This window comes from Heterodontus francisci, chromosome 15 (genome assembly GCF_036365525.1).
Source record: "Heterodontus francisci isolate sHetFra1 chromosome 15, sHetFra1.hap1, whole genome shotgun sequence".
Classification (NCBI taxonomy): domain Eukaryota; kingdom Metazoa; phylum Chordata; class Chondrichthyes; order Heterodontiformes; family Heterodontidae; genus Heterodontus; species Heterodontus francisci.
Genome location: NC_090385.1, coordinates 49,053,722 through 49,081,595, shown reverse-complemented (window position 1 = coordinate 49,081,595; position 27,874 = coordinate 49,053,722). Strand labels below are relative to the sequence as shown.

Here is a 27,874-nt window from a genome sequence, read left to right as displayed (position 1 = left end):
TCTCTTGAAGCCAGCCACAGTTGTAGTGTCCTCTGCTTTGCTGAAAATAATATGATTCCTCAGAACCATTACATCGCTAGCTGATCAACAGCCATGTTAGTAAAGCCTGCCTTCTGACTGTCTTAGTGAGCTATTCATTTAGAATTATACATTCCACTGTGTGGATTGGGCCATTGTGAATAATGATATGGGAATTAGGTGGCCATAAAACCACTTCAAGAGCTGAAATTTACGAACCCCCCGACATCAGGGGTCATGGCGGGGGAGGGCCTGGAAAACGCCTCCAGCAGAGTCCCCCACCCCCCACAACTGGCCTCGCACTGGGAAGGCCCGGCCCAATATTGCCGGCGGTGGCGAGGCCTTGTGGCGCAGCCCCCCACCCCGTCACTCGGCGACGGGACACCCATTAACATTTTAAATCTATTAAAATTAATGAATTAATAAGACCTGTGTCTCCACCTTCCGTCCTGTTGCAATATTGGTGCCGGTGGCCGGCACTCCCGCACCTTTGGATCCCCATCCAGAGATCCGAGGCGGAACACTGGTGGGGAGGGAGGAGCAGGTAAGTTTTTCAGTGCAGGGAGGTTGGGGGGAGAGCGGCGTCAAAGTCATATCATTGATATAGGGGATGGGGTAAAGTGTAAAGTTTATGAACTTTGGGGGGAAGGTCAGATGCACCAGGTAAGTGTTTTGGGTGGGAGAGGGCAGGTAATTAATTCTACGGCTATTGGGGGGTGGGAGAGGGGAAAGAAACATTTATTTAATTTTTTTAAATCAATTTTACATCAATATATCTTTAAAAATTTTAATTGAACTGTCGGGCTCAAAGCCCTTTAGAAATGGCGTCAGCACCTGCACAAAGGCTGCTGATGTCATTTCCGGTGATGGACAGTCCGCCCCCTCCACGTCATCGGAGTGGGCAGTCCGCCCTGGCTATTTAAATGAGCAGCCGCACTTAATGTCATGGCAGCTCTGTAACATGTGGCCCTCTTGGGCGGGGCGCCATTGTTTTCACTCGCTGCTGATTACGGCGGCAAGACTGTAAATTTCGGCCCCAAATGTATCATTGAAGCTGTGACCAGGTTGGCCAAGGTTGTTATAATAACAAGTTGTATTATATAGTGCCTTAACACAGAAAAATGTTCTGATGTTCTGATGTCCTTTCACAGCAGCATAATCAAAATGATGTGTACGAAGCCAAAGAATAAGATATTAGCGGGGTGACCAAAAGTTTGGTTAAAGTAGCTTTTTAAGCAAGGTCTTAAAGGAGGAGACAATGATGAAAAAGTAAAATGATTTAACAAAGGCATTTCGGAGCATGGGGACTAAGTAGCTGAAGGCATGGCCACTACTGCTGGGACAAAGGAAGTGAGAATGTACAAGAGGCCAGAGTCAGTGGGACAGAGAATTCAAGAGGAGATGGTTGAAGGCTGGGAAGAGGTCACAAAGCTAGAGAGAGGCAAGGCCACAAAATGATTAAAAGACAAGATAAAAATTAGAAATTTGTGATTTTGGGGTCCTGGAGTCAGGGTGATGAATAAGCGGAAGTTGTTGTGAGATAGGATATGGGTAACAGAGACTGGAAGAACTGAACTTTACAGATGCTGAAGGATGGCCAGCCAGGAAAGCACTGAAATAGAAAATTGAATGTTTCTTGTGAATTCAGCCAGTGGGAGAAATGGGGAATTACTCTTATATCCCATATCACAAAGGAAAATTAAAAATTGGAATGCTTACCACTTCTATTCCTGAGACAGATATTAATAGGCAAATAGAGGGGTGTCAATAGCGATTAACAAGTTAATCATCCAGTGAACAAAATGGTTAAGATTTCTTCTATTATTAGCATGGGCCGAAGTTTTGCTGACAATCTGACATGTGTGTGAAGAAATATGCAATGAGAAAAATAAAGAAAAGCTGCTTATTGAAGGCTTGTTATGACCGTGAAAGCCTCATCAAAGACCTATATTAAAAAACATACAATTTTGTACAAATGGATGGATATAAAAGATATCCTGAACTTCCATTTAGAATAGAGATTAGACTTATGGAAGAATGACAAGATCGGTGCAGATAACAGTTATTGTTGAAAAAGAATCACTGGTGGATTGTTGTGGTGCAGATAGATGCCTCATCGCCCGTATTAACTTGCACTCCGAACGTGACCCCTCCTCACCTAGCCCAGCTCCTGTTAGTCTTCCTCACACAGCCTCGCTTTTGATGTCAGCCCTATTCCCCCAACCCAGTGCTTGATGTCAGCTGTCTTCATCCAGCCCAAGTTTCAATGGCAGCACTTCCATCAGATGCAGTTCCCCCACTCAATCTGATCCTCGATATCAGTTTACAAACTTAAATGAATTAACTTACGGCTCACAAGTGCACCATTCTTAATATGGAGAGGCTTGTCATACATGGGGAATGAGATAATATGAAGCAATGATTTTCAATGCAAATCAAATGAATTAGGTTCTCTTAAAGCTCAACAACTGAACTTATCGTAAAAACATACTGGCACTTATATCTTCATTTCCCAATATATGTCAAGGCACCCCATATTAAGCATAGCACACTTACCATTTTAAGTTGATTTAAATGAATGTGTGACATGCCATCAGGACGGTTAATATGAGGAGTTGGGTCCAGTCAAGAAGGCTGACATCAGGGGCTGAATTTTCACCACGGAGACTGGAAACAGGAGCCAGGTCTGATTTTGGGTCAAAAACCCGTCTCCAGTGGGAAACTGATTAAAGTTCAGACTTTCAGAAAGGTGAACCCTTAATTCATATGGAGACTGGTTCCCTGTCCACTTAGAGTCAGTGGGAGCAGGAACAAAGGTGGGTCAGATGAAATGTGGGCCTCATTTAGATTCCAACGGCAGCCATCACTGAGGCTGCTGGTTGTCCAAAGGGAGAAATCTGTGGTTTGTGCCAAAGCCTCCACTGCACCAGAGGGAAGCGAGATGTCACAGGGGAACTGGAGGCCTGACAGCTGGGGCAGGGCAGACCCTCACTTCATCAATGCCAACCTGGATCTAATGCTGGAGGCCATGAGGGAGAGGAGGGAGGTCCTCTTCTAATGGGTGACTGGAGGAGGCCACCTTGTTGTACAGCAGGGACACCTTTCTGTTCAGTGTTATCTCCCTCCACCTTCAATTCCTCCTCCTCGCTTTACCTCCTGCTCCTCCCCCGATGAGCTGTCTCCTTCCAAGGCTTCACCATCCTCAAGGGCCACACCTCTCTGGAGGGCCATGTTATGGCGAGCACAGCAGACCACTACAATGACCAAGACCCTTGCAGTGGGGTATTGGAGGGCACCACTCGACCGATCCAGGCACCAGAATCGGATTTTCAAAAGCCCAATGGCCTGCTCAATGGTTGTTCTGCTGAGCAGGTGATATTGGTTGTATCATCTCTGTGCCTGTGTCTGGGGCTCCTGTAGAGGGATCAATAGCCATCTCTTCAAGGGATTTCCCTTGTCCCCTAGGATTCATCCATGCACTTTGAGGAGGAATGAAAATCTGGGGCAGCCTGGACTAGCGGAGGATGAAGGATTCATGGAAGCTGCGAGGAAAGTGAGTGCACAAATGGAGGAAGTTCTTGCTGTGGTCACTGACAAGTTGGACATTGAAGGAGTGGAAGCCCTTCCTGTTGATGGATATCACTGGCTAGTCACTGAGTGTCTTGATCGCCACATGGGCGCGATCGATGATGCCCTGCACCCAGCAATGGAGGCAAAACCCAATTCCCACTGTCCCTACGAGGCTGTGTCTCTTGTTAAATGAATGTGCTGTCCAGTTCTGGCAAAGAGGACATCGGTGACCAACTAGATGCAGTAGTGTGCAGACGTTTTTGAAATGCCACTCAGGTCCGCGGCTGATCCTTGGAAGGAGCCAGAAGTAAAGAAGTTCAAGGCCACAGTAACTTTGATGGACACTGGAAGGGCATAGCGACCAGTGCTGCGAGGTCTTTGGCGATGATGGCACTGATGGGCCATGTGCCTGGAGAGTCATAGTCTCCTGTGGCACTGGTTCTCGGTCATCTCCAGGTAGTTGTGTCTTCAGCAGTTGATTCTGTATTGAGGGTTTGGCCTCCATTGTCTTCCTGCCCTTCTTTCCCGTCCCGTGCCCTCCTGATGCCCAGGGTTCTGCCGTTCCTGCAGAGGGTCTTGTCCCTCATCACCACAGGACCCAAAATCTGACAGTTGTGTCTCCATTGCCATCTGGAGCCTTCCTTCTGGGCAGATGGCTGTGCAGTTCTCCTTCACAGCCTTGTCCCTCTGCTTTTCTGTCTGCATGGTGCTGGTGGGGGTGGTTTGCCAACCTGTGCAACATCAAGGACACGCTCTTACTAACTACTCAGCCCCCCTTTGCCCTGCTGGCCCTCTTATGGGGATGGGGTGATGCCCTGAGGCAGCCATGACTGGCTCTCCATTCTTTACCCACCTGCTTTCAGCTGATCAGTTTCTGAAGGTGCGGGTAAGCTGTCCGCCTCTTGAAAAATTAGAACTGCAGCCCCTGACAAGCTCTAAACAAGTTTTGTCAACAAGTCTAATTGGACTCAGTTGGGAGGATAGTGGAATTCCGGTCCTGTCCTCTCATTGCCCTGGTGAGTATAGCCGGTGACGGCATCAGTGCCTTGAAATTGACACGCCGCCTGGTGGTAGCATTTTCAGGGACACCCCCTCCCCCCCCACCCCAACCCCCGCCTCTGTTCCTAACTTCAGGGGGCTCCGGAAATTCAGCCCTCAGGAGTTGGGTCCAGTCAGGAGAGCTGACATCAGGAGTTGGGTCAGGTGAGAAGGAGTATCAAGTCAGGCAATATCTTTGTTGGCTATTTTGACTGAGTTTTGCTTATTCAACAATTGTATAAAAGCTTGTGCTTCTGTTTTACTGATTTAATGTCAAATTAGGTGCTAGAAAAATGTGAAAACAGCATTAAACGTGAGCCATGATTTCTAGCTTTGTGCTGTTATTATTCTTGAAATTATGAATTCAGTGGAAGTAAAATGACTGCTGACTCACTTTTGATCAGCAGATATTAAAATATTGTAATAATCACATAAGAACTTGGAAAGGAGGAAAATATACCCCAAGCTCTGTTGAATTAAATATATTTCTTTGGTTGTATTATGTATTTGAAATTGCACAGAATCATTGTATGGATATGACCTTTGTTTTCTATTCACTGTGTCTTCTGATTTGAAATGTGAGAAGGCTCTCGTGTCTCCTCTGTCTCTTTGCTAAAGAGTGTTTGGAATTTTAAACTCACCACTTTGCAAGCAACAAATCCAGCAGGGGAATTTTTTAACAAAAACTGGATTTCAGATAAAAAGCACCAAACTCAGTACAAAAGACAGCATCCAATACATTAAATAATGAGAAGCTGCTGTTATCATACAACAGTAAATGACCTATCACTCAGTGCTGACACTTGTTTGATCTAAGAGACAGTTTATGGATTGATGTGTGATGCCTATGAATGACCTTCAGAATTGAAAGGATTGGAGACGTTGATGGGAAACGTATTTTTATAAACCAATTTAACAGGGCAGTCATCAATAATTAGTAGCAGTACTGTAGTGTAGTGATTATGCTACTGGACTAGTAATCCAGAGTTCAATTCTCACCATGGCAACTTAAGAATTTGAATTCAGTTTTGAAAAAGGCTGATGTTAGTAAAGGTGACCATGAGTTGTTGAATTGTTGTAAAAAACCCAACGTTTACCGATGACCTATAGGAATTAAGTCTGCTATTCTGTGACTCCTGTCCATACCAATATGGTTGACTCTTAATTGATCTTTGAAGTGGCCTACCAAGCCACTTGGCTAGTAAGATACTGTTGTATGACATTACCACAAAGAATTGTAACAGTTCAAGAAGGCCCACCACCACCTCATCAGGGCAACTCAGGCTGACAATAAATGCCACTCCTGCTGGTAACACTCACATCCCGAGAATGAATTTGTTTTCAAATAAATCTGGGGTTTTATTTTTAATTACTTTCTTCCTGTTGATCTTCAAAATCACTATCATACCATTTTTAATAGACATTCCCATAAAGTTCTCTTAATGAGTAAAGGTAGAATTCAGTGTTCCTTTAAGCCAGATGGACTAGCAGGTCTGAGGTGAATTAGTAGATCAGCAGTTGGGGTTCTACAATTTGTAAGCAGTGTAACTGTGCTACAGAGCACAAAAATCAGCCAGGGTTTCTGCTTCTTATTTCTGTTTGGTGAACACTGCTGGAAATGGTGCATGTGTAGCTTTCACGTGCAGACTGAAATAGGGTAGGCTTTGATGCTTCATTACAATCAGGTATTCCACGAATGCTCACTTTCCAGGGTTATTGCTTGAAGAATGGCTCTTGAGCGAGGTACAGAAAGCCTGCCACCACCATTTCAATGTACTCAGTATGAACTATTCCCTTGAAGAAAAAACAGGTAAAGGGAGAAAATGGAGAAATAAGTTGAAGGAGAAAAATAAAAATGCCTTTGATAGTAAACTGTACACTCTGTATACTGTATCATTAAGTTATTCCATGTTTTCCTTTCTTCCTTCATTTAAGATTTTATCTTTATTGATAAAATATACTGCCTCTTTAAATTAGCTTATCGCAGTCAGGTTTAATACCACTGTAGGTTTGTGATGTGCTCGTTCAAATGAGATCCCAGAAGGCTAAAGGTGACCTTGGAGAAAGCAATAGCTGCAGCTTAGCTAAGAAGGTAGCAAGAGTGTGGAGATTGGTTAGCAATGGAACATTCATGGAACGTATTTCAGTCTACTGAGATTAAAGGTCATGGAATGTGACTGGACTACATCTGGTTATAAAGGGAGGATGATCGGCAATTTGATGACATTGCTGTTGGACATTATTACAAATTATTTCTCTCAGTGTTTCAGTTAAAAACAAGGGGCTGAATTTTTCCAGCTCGCACATGCGCGAGATTAACTCCACGGAGCCGCCGTGATATTTAACTGGGGCAGACCGCCCCCAACCCCACCCCCCCCAACGATAAGATGACGTGGAAGGGGGCGGGCCCCCCTCCCCAGCAATGGCTTCCGGCGCCACTGCACAGGCGCTGGCGCCATTTTTAAAGGGCTTCCAGCCTTTCAGTTTAATTTACATTTTTAAAGTTACAGGATCTGTAAAAATAAAGTGAAAAATTTAATACAAGTTTCAATCCCCCCTCCCACCCCCGCCCCCCCCCCCCATGGCTAAACAATTTATTTATTGCCCTTGCCCCCCAAAAAAGTTTACCTTGCGATCCTGACATCCCCCCCGCCACCCCCCCCCCCCCCCCCCACCACACAGCCAGGTTTATAACCTTTTATCTTCAATCTCTTCCCACCATCCCCTCCAGCAATCGCAATAGTTTTCCCTGCTGCCCCATTACCCTGTAAACTTACCTGCTCCCCATTCCCAACCAGTGTTCCACCTCGGATCTCCAAACGGAGATCCGAAGGCACGGGAGTTCTGGCAACTGACCGGAATATCAGAGTTGGATGGACGGCGGCAGCAAGTAATTGATTGATTCATTGATTATAATATATTAACACATGTAAATTGTGTTGCTGCCACAGAGCGGTGGGGGGACCACCATGAGGCCCCACTGCCACCGGTAATATGGGGAGGGGCCTTCCCGGCATCAAGGCCCATGGCGGGCCTCTCCCGGAGGTATTTTACGGGTCCCCCCGCTATGACCCCGATGTCAAGGGCCCGGTAAAATTCACCCCATTGGGCGAATTAATCAATTACCTGCTGCCGCCAACCGTCCCGCTGTGATATTCCAGTCACTTGCCGGAACTCCCACGCCTTCAGTTCTCCGTTCAGAGATCCGAGGCGGAATACTGGTTGGGAGGGGGGAGCAGGTAAGTTTTCCGGGTGCTGGAGGAGCGAGGAAAACTATTGCGATTGGTTGAGGGGATGGTGGGAAGAGTTTGAAAGTAAAAGGTTATAAACCTGGGGGTGTGGGGGGAAGGTCGGGATCGCAAGATTAGTTTGTTTGGGGGGAAAAGGCAATTAATAAATTGTTTAGTCAAGGAGGGGTGGGAGAGGGGATTGAAACTTTTGTTAAATTTTTCACTTTAATTTTATAACTCCTGTAACTTTAAAAATTTAAATTAAGCTGAAGGGCTGGAAGTCCTTTAAAAATGGCGCTGGCACCTGCACCATTGCCAGGACAGAGCGCCCACCCCTCCCACATCATCGGGGGGTGCGGTCCGCCCCAACCATGTAAATATTGTGCCGGCTCCGCGGAGTAAATCTCGCGCGTGCACCCCGCTGTTTTTGAAGCTCGCCGCCGCTGGAACAATTCAGCCCAAGGTATTTCTGTATTCCAATCAGGTTAGTTCAGGTTTGCTGAATTGTATCTTGAATTTATAAATGTAGGCTACCTCCATAAACACTTAGAACAGGAAACAGTGAGTAGAAACTGGTTCAGTGTGCGCTAATGTGTGGTTATGATACAAATTGTAAGGTTATATACTGTAGTGTGTTATGCACAGAATTATTGACAAAGTACAGTACTTTACAGATAGGATAATGTACCGGCTGAACAGGATAGCTCATGTGGTGGGGTGTATTAGATGTAACATAATACATGGCTATATGTATTAATTGGATCTTATTATCTGTCTATCTGTAATATTGCAGAGTCAGATTTTTTCCTAAACATTTTCCTCTAAGGTAGTGCCTTGTGTTGGAGTGCACCACAGCAAGGAACATAGGATAAATTCCCTCCACCCCACATTTTGCTCAGTTCGAGATAGGCGCTTCATCAAACAGAGGCCACAGACTTTCTCCATGGAAAGTATGAGAATAAATCAGACTGAAATGTTGAGCAGCCTACCACAGACACAGTGCAAAGAACACTGGACAGCAGAAATGCAAGTCCCGAAAGATCTAAATCATGGCAGTAAAATAATGCAAAGAAAACTAAGTCCAAGTCAGTGTAGAAACAGGGAAGACTTAATCATACAAAAACTATTAGATTTATGTTCTACAACTAAAATAATTCCCTTTACAGTGCCATTAAGATTTGCACTGAATAGCAATAATAAACCACTTGAACACCCTGACAAACACCAGCTCGTTGGAAGACTGGTAAATGAGAAACGTAGTCTTCTCAGTCTATTTATTACAGCTCTATTTAGATTCAGACAGGGCAGTACTTATCAATAATGCTTCACTTGAATGTTGCCTGTTGCTGATCCGTTGCTAGGTGACTTCAATTTTCATTTGCGGGGCATTGCAGGCAGACTTGAGGGCAGCTTCTCCTGACTACTAATGGAAGTAGGTTTGTTATATAAGGAACACCAAGAGGAAGCAACACAGACAGACAGACAAGAGACAGAGAGAGAGAGAGACAGGCACACATACAAATGTGAAAAAAAGAAATTAAGCATTTCAACTGAAACAGGTAAAAGAAGACATTTTCAGTTATTATTCAATTAGCCCTAATCGTTTTAATCCAAGGATGACTTATCGGTCTGTAATAACCATTCATTGTTGCATACAACTCTCACATTGCTTTGACGGCTTGCTGCTTGGTGAGACTTCAAGTTATGCATGATCATTTTTATTACAAATTAAACCAGTAATAATAATATGGTTGAAATCAAAGAATAGGATGTAATCAGGATATGTAATTTATGAGATATGAGAATCCCAGTGATGCTTTTAATTGAGCTGCCTCCGCTGACACATTGTGTTCCTATGCATCCATTGTTGCTTGTTATGTATAGAAAGAGAGCAAAGTCTTCTCCTCAATTCTTTGTCCTTCTCTCAATAGGATGACAATTTGTGATCCTTCTTTGTGCCAAAGTGCTGTTATACTCTTTTGGAAGTTAAACTGTACAGTAGAGCCCATTTAGGATAAATTCTGCTAAGGTTCTAAGAATGCATTTTCCTGAGTTTAGCTCTTAATTCATAAAGGAAAATGGAGTGCTATCCCAAATTGCCAGTTTGGTGTGCTGGACCTGATCAGCTCAAGTTTTGCTGGCATGGATGTGGTTTAGCCAGCACCAAGCATCAAAATGGTAAGGAAAAATATTTATTTTTGGTTTGATGTGAAGCCAGGAGAAACAGGAGTACCTCCTGCTGCCACAGCATTTCTGCAATTGCCACCTTTCAATTAAAATATTGATCTGCTACCACACCCTCACTGAGATCTATAACCCACCTGCTCAAACTCCCACCAATTATAACTTAAGAAAACAGAATCTTGGCAATATCACAAAGAACTACCATTCGCAATGCTTCAGTATTCTTTATGACCCAACTGTTTGTCTAGGGCGGCACAGTTGCGCAGTGGTTAGCACCGCAGCCTCACAGCTCCAGTGACCCGGGTTCAATTCTGGGTACTGTCTGTGTGGAGTTTGCAAGTTCTCCCTGTGTGTGCGTGGGTTTCCTCCGGGTGCTCCGGTTTCGTCCCACATGCCAAAGACTTGCTGGTTGATAGGTTAATTGGCCATTATAAATTGCCCCTAGTATAGTTAGGTGGTAGGGAAAGATAGGGACAGGTGGGGATGTGGTACGAATATGGAATTAGTGTAGGATTAGTGCAAATGGGTGGTTGATGGTCGGCACAGACTCGGTGGGCCGAAGGGCCTGTTTCAGTGCTGTATCTCTAAACTAAACTAAACTAAAACTAATCTCTAAATCTTATCCCCACTATAACCATAACTAGGTGTTTGTGGTGTTCTACTTCCTAATGTTGAGCTTCTACCTGTTAGGACCCTGTGACAGGATCATCATCAAGGCTGCCTGCTGATACTGACTCCTGGGATCTGTGCATGATTGGATCCCAAAGGTCCTAGCTTCAGGCGGCAGTTAATCCTCGGGAAGGGTGGCAGTCTGCCCCAGCATGCTCTTCACTCCGTAGCAGTTGATTGCTGAGAGGATGCACTCAGCAGTGATGAAGCAAGCCTGAGAGCCTGCGACATATACTAGTGTCAGCACCTTCTTGATCCTGATTGCACCCTCAATATTGCTATATGCACTCACTGTGTGAGAACTGAGCAAACTGTCCTCATTTGAGCCAGCTATTGCATCATATAATTTATACCAATAAGGCCACATTGCAATGTGGTGCCTAAATTGCATCAATCCAGCCATGCATGACAGAAGTCCAGGCTGATATTGTGGCATCAGTTGCTGAGGGCTGCGCTGGAGACTGAGCAGGTGCTGTCGCTCACATCAAAGCAATCTGGAAGCCCTGCATTACTTGCAGTAGAATCCCATACATTCAACCAATAGGCTCCTATGGAATAGCAATCATATGTCAGAAAGTGTTCGGTTCATCCCCTCAAAGACCACTGCAGTTTCTTGAGCCCTGCACTTAAAAACAGGGCTTCATTAATCAGGATCAGAACTTCTGACAAAGAGGCCCCTCACCTTCCTCATCCACTTTCTTGCTGTCCACCTGCTCACCTGTTTTAAGTGGGTCATTCATTGTATTCCCCTGAGCTTCCTGTCATAATCCCTGCAGGGTAGATGCACTTGAGGCGATGCTCCGTCATTTGAGAGGGTGTAATAGAATGGATGGTGATATGCTTGGATTGTATCTCCTTGATGGTATGCAGGAAAAATGATAGTTAAAAACAGTGTGACAATACTTCTTGAGCGATTTGGTTGATCATTTTAATAGCTCTTGCTGTTCATGAATAGTAGCTTTGAAAACAAAATCAGGGAGTTCATTCTCTGGTTTTCTGTTGGTTAGTCATGCCTCATTGGTACTTTTTGATTCACTCACATTTAGGCATTTGGGTATTTGATCACTTGACAGCTACATGATTATTTAAGCGAATCATAATTTTTTGCACCACACTTGGGAGTGTAACACGCTTGAATTTACTTTTACAATAGTATTTTCTTTGAAAGGTATGAGACGATGGACACTGCACATCTCCACTGAAGGAATTTGAAAGAAGTTTGTAAGAGAGCCCCTCAAACAGTGGAGTAAGTGCTTTTTGATCAGTTGCTGGAAAATAAATATGGAGTAGAGTTTCCGCTCGGGTACACCAGTAATATCAGCGCAATCTGGGCCGAATCAGCCAAATCAGCGTAAAAGATTGGGATATTTTAAGCATAAGTGAGATCCGCCTAACACCACTTATATTCATGTTTTCCGCAATCGTTTGCGCTGGTTTGAGATTTAATTCGCCTGGATCAGGCCCTATCCACAAACTGGCCACAGCCCCAGGTTGAAGTGATGAGATTCCACTGATTGCACTGGTTCAGGAAGACTCTTCAAATTGTGCTCATTTTCATAGCTGCACAGGAACAAGTAGGCATGTTTAATTTGCTAAGAAATTGACTAGCGTACACCAATAAAACTGTTAAATGGTTTAAAGGTGTGCAAAGGAAACCCGACCCCAGTCCGAATGCCAGAGCCGGAAGCCCGACATGACCCAGCCCAAACCCGGCACGTGTCGTCGGATCCCATTGGGGTCGGGTCGGGTAGCAGGTCTTTACATCAGTACATGGGTAAAGGTCTGCTACCTGACCCGACCCTGACGGGTCCCAACGACATGAGTTGGGTTCGGCCCGGGTTGAGTCGGACTTCCGGATCCGGCATTCAGGCTTGGTCGGGTTTCCTTTGCACACCTTTAAAATGGTTCAGTATAGTTTTTCTAAGCCATTGTCACTGATTTTAAATCAGGTTACCTACAGGTGGAGGACTGGACACCATTATTAAAAATGTTTATCTTTGGCGATAAACTCATTTTCAGCTGTATTAATAAAACTGCACCGGGTTACCATGCTTAAATCCATCAAGGAATATTTTTAATGGAAAGAAAAAAGAAACAATTACATTCTATTACACTGCCCGATTGTGCTGGTTCATTGAGGATTTTATGTTTGTGATTATGCAAATGAATTTAATCGGAAACTTGAAGCCTAACCTAACCAGCGCAATTTCGAGCGCAATTTGGGTGCAATTTCTCAAATGCACCCAAAAGGGAAACTCTACCCCGATAGTGTGTTCTTTACCTAATGCCGGTAAATAAACAAATAAACTTGTTCCCCTCACATAACACAGTGAGACAAATAAACCTCTGCACGTAACATGGGGAAGCAGCTCTTTACCTCACTGATCATCTGTCTAGGATGTTGGCTTTTCTTAGGGAAGGCCAAGAAATATATAAAACTTAAGAAAATATTAAACTAATCTACTCCATTTCTTCTTAGAGCTACCAAAAATTTAAATGCACTTGTTTAAATTCATTTTATCATAGCTTCCCTCTAAATTTGAATAATAAAAGATTTCTTTCAGAATTTGCTGCTTATATTAACTCTTGCTTTTGCATTTTCTTTGAAACACACAAAGAAATGTAGCTACTGCAATCATTTAGAACATGGCCTGGAGTTTAATGGCCAGTGGATTTCTAGCAGAATGAGGCCCGATCAATTTAAACGGTTGGGCCTCATTTAAATCCCACTGGATGACTTCCCACCCATTGCTTGTCGGAAACAGCAGAGGCCACCCAGAGGCCACATGACAACGCGAGGTGGATCAGCTACACGGCTGTTGTTCGGGGTCCCACATTCAGGAAAGGGGAGGCTTATGTATTTTTTGTGGGGCTTGGAACAGCACTACTGCTCCTCCTGGTACTACAGGGAAATTAAAAACTCACCTTTTTGAGCTTCTTCTAGCCTGGTGAAAATTCGTCATGTTAGTTCCCAGTGGTGCCAGGACGGGTAAGTAATTTGGATGATTTAAGCTACCCACCCACCCCCTATATTACAAAACGTGAAAGTGTGAACTTTCATTTGTAAAACATGTAACCCAGTATGGTCGCATAGTTGTTATGTTACTGAACTGAAAATCAAAAGGCCTGGATTAATGGATCTGCAGACATGAGTTCAAATCCCGCCACAGCAGCTGGAGAATTTAAATTCAGTTAATTAAATTTAAAAAACTGAAATAAAAAGCTAGTATCAGTAATCGTAACCATGAAACTACCAGATTTCCGTAAAAATCCATCTGGTTTACTAGTGGAAGGAAATCTGCCGTCCTCATCTGGTCTGGCTCAAGACATGCAGCAATGTGGTTGGTTACACTTAACTGTCCTCTGAAATAGCCTAGAAAGTTATTTAGTTTTTACAAGAAACAACAAGGATAAAACCAGACTGACCACCCAGCATTGACATAGGCACCGGACATGACAAAGGCACATCAAGCCCAGTCGACCCTGCAAAGTCCTTCTCTCTATCATCTGAAGACGTGCCAAAATTGGGAGAGCAACAGCCTGACATTGTCATAGGGTAGAAGTCCTGCCACTGGGGCAGGAAGCAGGAGCCAACCCACTTCCAGCGGGCGGTGGGACACTGGGACAGCATTTTACTGGCCGCGTCTTGTTAATTGGCCACTACCGGGGCTTCCATTCAATTGAGGATGGCAGCCCACCACCCCCTCACAAAGCTGCTGGCCCAATCAGAGGGCTGACAGCTCAGCAGTCTCTGTAGCCCCACTGCTAGTGGTGGCCACAGCTGAGGCTGCAGCTCCAGGATGAGAGCACCTCCAATGTGAGGCATCCTGGAAGAGTGGGAATTTTGGTTGGGGGTTGTTGCCAGGGCCAAGCAGGCAGGCCTCTGCAATCAGGTTCATGGAGGGGTGTGGGGGGTGGTCGTGGTTCACTGGCAGCCATTTAGGCAGGGGGGGCATCCATTGCCATCGGGGGCCTCTCCATGGGCCATGGAGCGCCCATTAAGGAGGGGCCAGAACCTGCTGGGAGGCCACCAGGATTTACCACATGGCGGCAGGCCCTCCCAATGCAAGAAAAATGCCCACAGTGACAGGAAGTGGCCCTTAATTGGCTATTTAAGTTGGCCAATTGGCTGCTCAGCAGGTGGCAGCACCACTGAGATGCCCACCACTGGCAATATGCCCTGACGGCAGTAAGACTCTGAGCTCCTCTCCCGACGCCACCCCCTGTCATATTGCCAGCCCTCCCACCTCCCATCTGTCTCCACTGGGCTGGGAAAATTCAGACCACAGTCACAGAATCATACCTTTAACCCACAGTCCCAGACCCAGATAGTACCATCCCTGGGTATGTCCTGTCCTACTGGCAGGACAAATCCATCAGAGCTGGCAGAGTGGGAGAGTAGATAAAGTTTGGAGGGACTGGCCCTCAGAGTCCTTAACATTGACCCCGGACCCCATGAAGTCTCATGGCATCAGGTCAAACATGGGCAAGGAAACCAGTTGCTGATTACCATCTACTGCCCTCTCTCAGCTGATGAGTCAGTATGCCTCCATATTGAAGACCACTTGGAAAAAGCATTATCAGTAGCAAGGGAACAGAATGTACAATAGGTGGGGCACTTCAATGTCCATCACCAAGAGTGGCTGAGCAACATCATTACTGACCGAACTGGTACTCCTGAAGCACATAGATGCTAGATTGGGCTTGTGGCAGTGGTGAGAGAACCAACACAAGGGAAGAACCTACTTGACATCTTCCTCACCAATCTACCTGTTGAAGATGCATCTGTCCATTACAGTTTGGTTGCAGTAACCACTGCATAGCCCTTGTGGAGACAATGTCCCGTCTTCATACTTAGGACACCCTCCATCATGTTACGTGGCAGTACCACAGTGCCAAATGGGATAGATTCAGAACAGATCTAACCAATCAAAATTTGACATCCATGAGGCACTGTGCGCAATCAGCAACAACAGAATTGTATTTCATCACATCCTGTAACCTCATGGCCCAGCATATCCCTCACTTTACCATTACTGTCAAGCCAAGGGACCAACCCAGTTTCAATGAGGAGTGTAGAAGAGAATGCCAAGACCAGCAGCAGCTGCTGTATCTGAAAATGAGGTACCAACCTGATGAAGCTACAACACAGGATTACATGCATGCTGAACAGCAGAAGCAGAATGCTACAGACAAAGCAAAGCAATTCCACAACCAACAGATCAGGTGAAAGCTCTGCAGTCCTGTTACATACAGTCATAAATAGAAGTGGCCAATTAAACAACTAACAGGAGGACAAGGCTCCACGAATAGACCCATCCTCAATTATAGCAGAGCTCAGCACATGAATGCAAAAGACAATGGTGAGGCATTTTCAACCTTCTTTAGCCAGAAGTGCCAAGTGAATGATCCACCTCGATCTCCTGCTAAGATTCCCAGCACCACAGAAGCCAGTCTTCTGCCAATTCGATTCACTCCACGTGAAATCAAGAAACGACTGAGTGCTTCATTTTCTGAGGAGTTGCAAATGAAACTTTACACTTTGCAAAGGACTGCAAAGCTATGAGCCCAAACAACATCCTAGCTGTAGTGCTGAAGACTTGTGCTCCGAACAGCTTTACCAGCACAGCAACATCACTGGCATCTACTCAACAATGTGGAAAATTGCCCAGGTATGTCACATAAAGCTGTGCAAATCCAATCCGTCCAACCGCTGTCCCATCCATGCAGCAAAACCTGGACAACATTCAGGCTTGGGAAAGTAACAGTCACGCTACACAAGTACCAAGTAATGACCATCTCCAACAAGAGAGAATCTAACCATCTCTCCTTGATGTTCAAGGACATTGCCATCACTGAACCCCAACCATCCATATCCTGGAGGGTTATCATTGACCAGAAACCTAACTGGACCAGCCACATATATACTGTGGCTACAAGAGCAGCTCAGATGATGGATATTCTGCAGCAAATATTTCACCTCCTGACTCCCCAAAGCCTGTCCACCATCTACAAGGTACAAGTCAGGAGTCTGATAGAATACTCTCCACTTGCCTGGATGAGTGCAGCTCCAACAACACTCAAGAAGCTCAAGAAGGACAAAGCAGTCTGCTTCATTGGCACTCCATCCACCACCTTAAACATTCACTTCCTCCATCTGGTGCACCGTGGCTGCCGTGTGTACCATCTACAAGCTGTACTGCAGCTCCATCAACAGCACCTCCCAAACCCGCAACCACTGGCCATTATAATTTAACATACATATAGTGAGAGAAAGAGAGAGGGACCAGTGAGGAGGTAATTAAAATTGATAGTTTAAACAGGGTACCAATTATATTGTTTAAAAAGGGAATAGAGGGGCTTTTTTTAGATCATGGATGAGCAGCTGAGACCTGTTGCTTGCAATTCCTGCACCATGTGGGAACTTCAGGACACTTCATGTGTCCTGGGCGGCCACGTGTGTAGGAAGTCTCTCCAGCTGCTTCAACTCGAGCCCAGGATTTCCAAGCTTGAGGAGCAACTGGAATCACTGCGGAGCATCAGGGAGCAGGAAAGTTTCCTGGATCATACGTTCCAGGAGGTGGTCATCCCACAGGCAGTAGGAGTTCAGGATAGGAGGTGGATGGCCATCCGGAAGGGGCAGGATGTGCAAGAGTCTTTGGGGTGTTTGCCACCCTCAAACCAGTACTCAGCTTTGGAGACTGCTGGGAGTGACCACACCTTAAAGGAGTGCAGTCCAGACCATGGCACCAGTGGGCATGGGACAGTAAAGGAGGGAACAACAAAAAGATAGTTGTTATAGGTGATTCCAAAGGCAGGGGGACAGTTAGGCATTTCTGTTACTGTTATCATGAGTCCCGCAAGGTGTATTGCTTCTATGGTGCCTCAGAGAGGGTGCAGGATATTCTCCAGGGGGAAGGAAGTGAGCCAGAGTTGTGGTACAGGTCGGAACTAACAACACAGCAAGGGCAGGTATTGAGATCCTATGGTCAGATTTTGAGAAGTTAGGGAGGAAGTCAAAGAGTAGGACCTCAAAGGTAGTAATCTCTGGATTATTCCCAGTTCCATGCGCTAACGAGAGTAGAAATAGGAAGATAGGGAGGATCAATGCATATTTGAAGCATGGTGCAGGAGGGAGGGAGGGCTTCAGATTCTTGAGAATTAGGACCAGTCCTGTGGCAGGAGGCACCTATTCAAAAGAGACGGCTTGCACCTCAACAGGACTGGGACCAATGTCCTGTGGAGAGATTCACTAGTGTGGGGCAAGGACAGAATCCATTAGGTTAGAGCTGAGGAGCAAAAAAGGTATAATCACATTACTCGGGATATTCTATAGACCTCCAAATAGTGAGAGAGAGAGAGGAGCAAATATGGAGGGAAATCGCAGAGATGTGCAATAACTATGGAGTGGTGATATTGGGGGAATTTAATTACCCAAGTATCAATTGGGATAATTTCAGAGTAAAGGGTAAGGAGCGGGAGGAATTTCCGAAGTGTGTTTGGGAGAACTTCCTTGATCAGTATGTTATTAGCCCAAATAGAAAGGAGGCATTGCCGGATCTGGTGCTGGGAAATGAGGTGGGCCAAGTGGACCAAGTGTCTGTGGGGAAACACTTGGGTAAGAGTGATCATCTATCATAAGGTTTAAACTAGTAATGCAGAAAAGCAAGGAAGCAAATAAGGTAGAATGTCTAGATTGAAAGACGGCTAATTTCAACGTGATGAGAAGGGATCTAGCCAGAGTAAAGTGGAACCAAAGACTGACAGGAAGAGCTTTATCAGAACAATGGGTTACCTTTAAGGAAGAGATGCTTCAGGTACAGGCTAGGAACATTCCAACAAGGGCAAAAAAGGGGGAACCAAGAGCGGGGCTCCTTGGATGAAGAGGGAGCTAGAGATTATGTTGAAACAAAAAAGAGGGTGTGTGATGCATGTCAGGTGAACTCATCAAGTGAGAACCAGACCATTTACAATAAGTTGAGAGAGGAGGTGAAGAGGAAAATAAGACTGGCAAAGAGAGATTATGAGAATAGAATGGCAGTCAACATGAAAGGGAACCCAAATACTTTCCACTGGCATGTAAATAGCTAGTTGTAAGAGATGGAGTGGGACCGATTAGGGACAAAGAGAGTAATAGATGCTTAGGGCCACAGGGAAAGGCTTATATACTTAATGAGTACTTTGTATAAGTGTTCACTAAGGAAATGGAATTTGACAAAATATCAGTAGAAGCGGAGAGAGTAGAGGCAATGGAGAGGATAAAAATTAAGAGGTGGTAGGTACTAAAAAGGCTGACTATGCTTATGTCACCTGATCTGGATGGCTTGCATCCCAGGTTGCTAATGGAAATAGGGATGGAGTTAGCGGAAGGGCTTGCCATAATCTTCCAATCTTCCCTGGATACGGGGAGCTGCCAGAGGATTGGAGAGTGGTAAATATGACACCCTTATTAAAGAAAGGGGATAAGGACAGTCCTAGCAACTACAGGCCAGTTAGTTTGACATCATTGGTGGGTAAGGTTTTAGAAACAGTGGTCAGGGAAAATATCAACGGACACTTAGAGAGGTTCAAGTTAATTAAGGATAGCCAGCATGGATTTGTAATAGGCAATCATGTTTGACTAATCTAATTGTAATTTTTGAGAAGGTTGATGAAGGGAATGTGGTGGATGTTGTTTATATAGATTTTAAGAAAGCGTTTGATAAGGTACTACATAAAAGGCTGGGTTAACAAAATTGAAGCTGATGGAATAGGAGGGTCAGTGTCCAATTGGATAAAAAATTGGCTTAAGGACAGAAAACAGGGAGTTGTAGCAAATGGTTGCTTTTCAGACTGGAGGATGATATACAGTGGTGTTCCCCAAGGGTCAGTGCTGGGGCCCTGCTTTTTTTGCTATTTTTATTTTTTTTTAAATGACTTGGATCTTGGGATTGTATAGAATCTCAAAATTTGCTGATGACACCAAACTTGGAAGTGTGGCAAACAGTGATGATGATATGAACCGCCTGCAACAGGACATAGATAGGTTAGCGGAATGGGCAGACAGGTGGCAGATGGAACTTAATACTGACAAGTGTGAGGTGATGCATTTTGGCAGAACGAATAGGGAGAGGTAATATATACTTAATAGCAGAGTTGTAAAGAGTGTGCAGGAACAGAGGGACAAGGGGTGCATGTGCATCGACCTTTGAAGGTGGCAGGACATATTGAGAGAATGGTTAGTAAAGCATTTGGGATCTTGGGCTTCATAAATAGAGGCATTGAGAACAAAAGCAGAGCAATTATTCTGAACCTTTATAAAGTTCTGGTTATGCCCCAATTGGGGTATTGTGTCCTTTTCTGGTCATCACACTTCAGGATGGATGTGATGGTCCTTGAGAGGGTGCAGAGAAGATTTACCAGAATAGTTCCAGGGATGGGGGATTTTAGTTACAAGGTTAGGTTGGAAAATCTGGGTTTGTTCTCCTTAGAACAAAGGAGATTGAGGGGAGATTTAATAGAAGTGTACAAGATTAGGACAAGCTCAGATAAGTTAGACAAGGAAAAACTGTTCCCATTAACTAATAGTACAAAAACTACGGGACGCGATTGAAAGTTTTAGGCAAAAGATGCGGGGGGAATATGAGAACGAACTTTTTTATACAGCAGGTGATCATGACCTGGAACTCACTGCCCAGAAGGGTGGTGGAAGCGGAGACAATCAACGACTTCAAGAGGAGGTTGGATGGCTACTTGAGAGAAATAGGCTTGCAGGGCTACAGGGGTTGAGCAGGGGAGTGGGACTGACTGGATAGCTCCGTGCAGATCTGGCATCAACTTGATGGGCTGAATGGCTTCCTGTGCCGTAAATAACTCAATGGGCTGCATTTTAAGAGGCCACTGTTGCTCCTGGCAGCAAGCTCAAAAAATGGCAGCCCACAAGTGCGGGCCGCACACTGAAGAGCCGCTGTAATCTCCCACGCGGAGTGATGAGCAATTTTCCAATCTAAAGGAATGGTTCCTGAATCGAGAGACTTTGGAAGCTTATAGTTGGGGCATCAACAATATTCTCACTTACTTCCTTTAAAACTCTGGGATGGAACCCATCTGTTCCTGGGAATTTGTCACTCTTTAGTGCCATTATTTTGTTCATGCCTGTTACTTTGTTTAGATTAATCTTGGTGAGTCTCTGTCCCTTCTTCAACATTAGCTTTGTTGGGATTTCTAGTCTGCTGGCCTCTTCCTCTACTGTAAATACTGATGCAAAGTAATTATTCAACACGTCTGCCATTTCCCTATTATCAATGACAATATCACCATTATTAGTTTGCAAGGAGCCCGCATTGCTCCTGGCCAACCTCTTTTTCCTAAGGTGAGTATAATTTTTTTTGTGTTGATTTTGATATCCCTTGCAAGTTTATTTTTATACCCCTTTTTGTAGCTCTTACTATCCATATTGTCGTCCTTTGGTTGTTCTTTGTATCTTTCTCATTTGCCAGGATCTGTGCTATTTTATGCATTTTAGAGTGGAATAAGCTTGAAGCATCCATGAACTATTGTACGGGTTCAGAGTCAGTTGTGGAGAGGGGAATAGATCCAGGAGCTGTTTGAGGGGCAGAGTATCAGCTGATTGAAATTATTTAATGCAGGCAGAAGATCAGAGAGAAGTAGAGAGCTGACTGTAAACCAGCAGAGCTTGATCCTGGAGTCCAGTGGAGATGTATTGTATCCTGAGGAATTAGAACTGTGCACCAGTGGATTCACAGAAGAGCGAGAAGCAGTGGGAACCAAACCTGACATCCAAAAGCAGTGCGCAACACAGAGCCATGAGAGGGTGAAAGGATCCCTGAAATAAGTGCTGATGAGGGAGTTTGTCTGCGTTACAACTGCAGAGCAGTGAGGAACTCACAGGCTCAGGTTTAGCAGCAGAAGGTTGAAAATTCAGTCCAACCCAGTCCAGTGAAGGAGGTCTGAAGGATGACTGGAGCAGATCACAGACTGCAACCATGGAAAGTAAGCGAATAACAGGAAAGCAGAGATCATTTAGGAGCATGGGAGGGGTATTCAGATTAGAATAGAATAGGCCTGCAGGAACGGATCAGACCTAGCTCAACGTAAAGTCAAACATGTCACTTGTGGAGCAGAAGCAGGCCAGGCCAAGAGCAGAGGCAATTCAGCAAAGAACATAAACCCCAATTTAAAAGAATCAGGATGCAGGGGGTCAAAGCGAGTGACACTCTCTCTGGCCCCCTACAACATCAGTTCTTTAACTCATAGACATTATTTCCATGCCCCAACACTGACTCCCACTCAAGCCGGTAGGTGGGAGTGGAAATTTGCCATGGTTGGGGGAGGGAAGGGGAATGGAGTTAAGCCCATATAGCACACACCTACCTCTGCTGGCCTACAAGAAACCTGTAAACCTGTAACATAACTGGGCCTCTTGTGGCCAGGATTCTGCTTTCACAAGTGGGGCTGAGATGGGGAGGCCCTGATTTGGGCACACAGTTCACAGAATCACAGAATCATTACAGTGCAGAAGGAGGTCATTCAGCCCATTGTGTCTGCACCGGCTCTCCAAAAGAGCAATTTACTCAGTTCCATTCCCCGCCTTCTCCCCCTAATCCTGCACATTCTTCCTTTTCATATAACTCTCTAATTCCCTTTTGAATGCTTCAATTGAACATGCCTCCACCACATTCTCAGGCAGTGAATTCCAAACCTTAACCACTCTCTGCATGAAAAAGTTTTTCCTCATGTCACTTTTGCTTCTCTTACCAAATACTTTAAATCTGTGCCCTCTCGTTCTCGATCCTTTAATATGGCCTGGCCATCCCAATGAGGTCATCGAGTCTTGACTTCCCCCAGGCAGCTTTCCTGTGCCTGATTTTAGGTAAATTAAGATAATAGGGGGTTGGAACACAGCACAAGACCCCACTAACAACCCGCTGTCTGCGCTGTTTCCACTGGGCGAGAGCTTAAGATACCCCCTATGGTCTCAATAGAAAGCAACAGTGAATGTGCTAGTTACCCAGCTACAATCAATATGTAGGCAAAGTAAGACAAACTTTCATCTGCAATAAACAAAATAGCTCCTTGAAAGTGGTATCAGCCTGAGGAATACTACTGAGCTGCTCGTATTGCCATTTTATGGTGGTGGTATTAATTCGGGTCAGTTTTGAGGTAAAACTTTGGGAAAATGGAACAGAATACTTGACCACACCCACTTGACCCCATTTAAATTCAGCATCAAGGGAAGACATTATTGGGGACTAATACTTTCTTTTGAGGACAATTCTGGTGCAATGTTGAGGCAGTAGGCAATACTACCCCATTTAAATGAGATTGGCACCCCCAAAACCACCTGAAAACACGCAGCGAATGAAAGGAAAAGCCAGCCCTAGGAGCCCAGAAAATGAATGAGTAAAGTTGCAGCTGCGAAAAAGAGCACAAGTGAAAACATCGAACAAAGAGGGCAATGTGCTCTGTATGAGTAACCTTAATTTGCAGGTTAAACTTGTAGATTCAGCTAAAATATACCCACTAATCAGAGCAATGGTGGAGAGAAGGCTTGGAGGGGTTGGAGAAAGGATGAGTATGAATGGAGTTGTAAAGAAGAGGAATTCAATGTAAAGCTGCTAGCCCAGGAACCATCTTCCTTCTGCTAGTCTTGCTATCAATCTTGCATAAAATTATCAGTTATAAGCACTGTTGCATACTGGAGGTTGTAGCTTTGTTACCTTGTTAAGTATCTTTTTCTGAATACAATGCTCTGGGATGCCAGCTACATGAACGCAAGCACTAGGTTTTTTGGAGAGTTACAGGCCCTATGGAAAATGTTTTAACATACTTTTAACACAGGAAATGCTATTGTAAAACTAAATGTTGTAACATTTTTGTAAATGTTGCACTTTTGTATCATTATAATGTTACAAACCTGAGTTCAGTATTAACTTTTCCAAGTTGGTAAGAGTTGAAGATGGTGACTGAAAGGATTTTCAAAAAATATTTGGAAGGAATTCATTGGTTTGCCTTTTTTAATTGTTCATTGTTGATTATTTGTTTTCATATGCAAGTGTGACAGAAGAACGAGTGCTGTTTTAGGAGTTTGAAGGAATCTTGGCACTAGTGGTTTATCAGGAAGGTGGAAGGGTTGTGTGTGTCAGCAGCATTAAACAACTAGTCCTAAGACTTAGTAACATGAGGGTAGTAGTTATGTGATTGGTAACACTGGGGTTTTGAATAACACATAGGTATTGTTGGTGTTTTGCAGCATTGTAAGAGGTGAGGTAGGACTTCAGCAAACCTGGTGCGACACCGCACATGTGCTACATTTTGTCTTATACCATAAGCCTGAATGTTCTAAACAAGTCTCTTGTGAAATACCTTCTTAAACACCTTCTGGGCACCCATATAGACTACATCTACTTCATTCCCTTTCTTCAATCCAATTTTTCAAATAAAAAGACTCATTAAATTGATCTAATAAGTCAACTAGTTCCTTCAAGACCATGTTATAGTGATATTTTAGGCTTGAATTTCATGAAAATGTTGAGATTTCCATATAATATGGCCAATTCTCCAATGTTGTATTTGGGGAATGACTTATCAGGGGCAATGTGCACATAGCACAGAATCAATAATGTAAGGTTTATCACGGACTACTTCATTCTTTCAGTTCAATTTTTTTTATTCTTTTTTTTTTATTCTGGCTAGACCAGCATTTATCACCCATCCCTCATTGCCCTTGAGAAGGTGGTGGTGGCTGATGTGGGTGGTAAGGGATTCAAGAAAATGGTTGAAGATGTCTTTGTCTGCGATCAAGACAAAATAAGTAGAGAGATCACGTGAGATGGCTTGATCAAAGAGATGGCTCTTAAAACCCACCTCTGGTTCACTAATGTCCCACAGAGGAGGCAACCTGCTACCCTTACATAGTCTAAGATAGATATGATCCTAGTTCCATACTGTGCAGTTGGCTCTTAATTCCCTCTGAAATGGCCTTATAAGCCATTCAGTCATTACACTCATCCTGAGAACAAGTTAAGAGAAAGAAAACTTGCCTTGTTAGGTTGTTACAAAGCCAACTATGTTCTCCCGTGCCCACACCCTCCATGGTTTACACCCTAACAATTTAAACTATGAGCTCCTCATGGAGATTGAGCTGCTTTCAGCATTTGGATGTATCATGAGGGTCACAAATTGACCAGTTTATGAATATAAAGCATGCAGGCAGTTTAAGCAACCATGCAACAATTATGTGAGGCAATGGAAGCTTTTCTCTGAGGCAACAACAAATTGGAACTGCAGCTTTAATGATATTATTTGGGTTATCAGATGTGATGGATGGGACCTGTGCTTTTGAGGCTACATTGCTAATATGGCACCATACTGTTGGCTCAATGCTTGGTGCATTCTTTGTGCAGGCATTTTTTCATTTGAGTGTGAACCTTTCCATGTGCTATACCTTGGCATTCTACCTCAGTCCAGATAACTTATTCCTTATTTGATCTATGGATGTGAGAGACTACATCAGCTCTTGACCATCTCCTTCCATGCTTGCTGGACATTGACTCTGTTTTGTGGGTTCTCATCATCCCCAATAAGGGCAGCTTTCCTCTACTGCATTTACTCCAACAGCACCTTCAGGCTTTATTCTGTGATGGGATAGTTCTGATAGTCCCTGCAAACAACAGGTTACAGGCAAATGAAAGCAACCCCCTTTTAAAAGCTGCTGAACTCCTCATTACCTGCCATTCACTAAAGAATACTCCATGTGTACCTGGGAAACACAGGTCATTTTTCCCAATGTTGAGGGAATGGCCCTCATATACAAACTTTCGAAATCCTTCAGTTAGACAGGGCTTTCCAGCCTTTTCACATGGGGGGCCACATTACAATTTTTGTCTCACATGGGGGCCTGGTGAGACAATTACGGAAAGATAAAGGCTTTAAAATTTATCTTACTGTTAATCAAAACAACAACAAAGGTGCGTTTTTGTGAAGAAGCGTTAAATGAGAAGACTAATTTATTGCTTTACTTTCTGGTCACTATGTTGGATACTGATTTAGTGAGATACCTGGCCTTTTTTTGCTGCCCGCACACTTGTTGAGTAATCTGGATAGATGTCATTCTGTCAGACGTGATCTTGATCCCTCTTTCTCTGCCTCTCTATCTGCCTCTCTCTCTCTCTCTCTCTGCCCCTCTCCCTCTCTCTCTGTCCCCCTTTTCCTCTTTTTCAGTCCCCTTTCCCTCTCTCTGCCCCCCTCTCTCTCTCTCTATCCCCCTTTCCCTCTCTTTCTCTCTCTTTCTGCTCCCTTTCCCTCTCTCTCTGTCCCCTCTCTCTCTGTCCCTCTTTCCTTCTCTCTCTCTCTGTCCCTCTCTTTCTCTCTCTGTCCCCCCTCTATCTCCTTTCCCTCCCCTCCTCTCTCTCTCTCTTTCAGTTGCAGAGAGCGGGAACGCTCAGCAGTTGGTTGATCAGTATTTTTTAAATCTCAAGTCAGTTTCACAGCTGATATTGGGAACAGCAGTTTCTGAACTTTGGACAGATTTGGGTTTATTTGAAAGGCTGCCGAGAAACTCTGAACCGGCATTTAAAAAAGATCTCAAGTCAATTTCACAGCTGACAGATCCTGACATCGGGAACAGCAGGTTCTGAATTTCAGACCAATTCAGGGTTTTTTGGCAGCCTTTTAAATAAACCCAAATCTGTCCAAAGTTCAGAAACTGCTGTTCCCGATGTCAGGATCTGTCAGCTGTGAAACTGACTTGAGATCTTTTTTAAATGCCGGTCTGACAATGCAGAATTTCTCATCTCCAGTCACGGACCCTTGGTGAGGATGAGGAATGGCCCCGGGTACAGTTTATATCCGCGGGCCAGATGGAAAGCTTTGGTGGGCTGGATCCTGGCCCGCGGGCCGTATGTTGGACAACCCTGAGTTAGAGCCTATGACTCACTCCATTAGCAGGATTATTTGTTCAGTTTAATTTACATGCAATAAACTGCAGTGTGGCAGGGAACCAATGGATTTGACGTGGATTTGGGTGTAGTTAATTACCAAAAATTTATTTCATATTATAAATGTCCATGTTCAGCTCAAGGGAGATTTTTATATCACAGCATGGAAAGAAAATTCTAGTTTGTATTTTCAGATGTTTTCAAATATTGCCAGTGGTTACATTTCCAAACTATGAAATCTGTACCCAATAATAACTGATAATTTATTTTTTCTAATAGGAATGGCAAGGATTCCATTATTCTGACTGTCCTTCAGCCTCATCAAGTGAGTGTGTTCCTTAATTCTGTCATGTACTGTATATATGTGGTCTGACAAAAGCTGTTTTAAAATCTCCAGGAGCAAGAGTAGTAGTTGCATCTCATGGAGTACAGAAATATTCTAGGTTTGATTCCTGATCTATACTGAATGAGTCCATCTCAATGTGGCAGCAATTTGGGTGCTGCAATTAAATTATCAGTTCGGGTTTCTGCTCCTGATCGTTATACGGAGGCTTTTGCTGGGAAGTGTCCATACATTGGATGAAAAAAGGATTGTTCTTGCTTTGATTGTCTTCATGATTGAATATCTTCCCAACACTTTATCTGCACTCATGTGGAGAGTAGCTACTTAGATGGAGGAATGCAGTGTATCCCAGCATAAGTCACCACCTTCATAAAAGGATGAGTCTGGGGAACAATGGAGGATAAATTGGTGAAGGAGGAGGAGAAAAACATCACCTAGATTTAAGACTCAGCTGTAAAGCCTGGGTCTACAAAAATATCTTGGTTTTTTGTCCCCTGACCCTTCAGGATGATTATAAATATCTTCTGTTGCTTCCTCAGATTGTTTTCATGAACCATGTCTCATTATTATGTGTACTTTGTTTAGTAATGTCCCAAAGTGGTGAGGGTTTGATTTTCCTCTTGCCATAAAAAAAATTTAAATCTACCCTGTAAATGTTCAACAAGCCAAAAACCATAATGGCAGCCAACCTAACCTATTCATAGGATGTGTGCATCGCTGACAAGGCCAGTATTTAGTGCCCATCCCTAATTGCCCTTGAGAGAGTGCTGGTGAGCCACCTTCTTGAACCGCTGCAGTCCACAGTGCTGTTATGAAGGAAGTTCCAGGATTTTGTCCCAGCGACAGTGAAGGAACAACAATATAGTTGCAAGTCAGGATGGTAT

The 27,874-nt window shown here is 44.2% G+C and overlaps 1 protein-coding gene across 1 annotated transcript in view; it reads left to right on the top strand.

Moving 5' to 3' along the window:
- Positions 1–27,874, top strand: part of frmpd3 (FERM and PDZ domain containing 3) — a 196,397-nt gene that overhangs the window by 37,239 nt on the left and 131,284 nt on the right. The window contains exon 5 of the mRNA XM_068046996.1: positions 26,927–26,972. Within this exon, the coding sequence (XP_067903097.1) occupies positions 26,927–26,972 (46 nt within the window). The remainder of the gene's footprint in view (positions 1–26,926; positions 26,973–27,874) is intronic.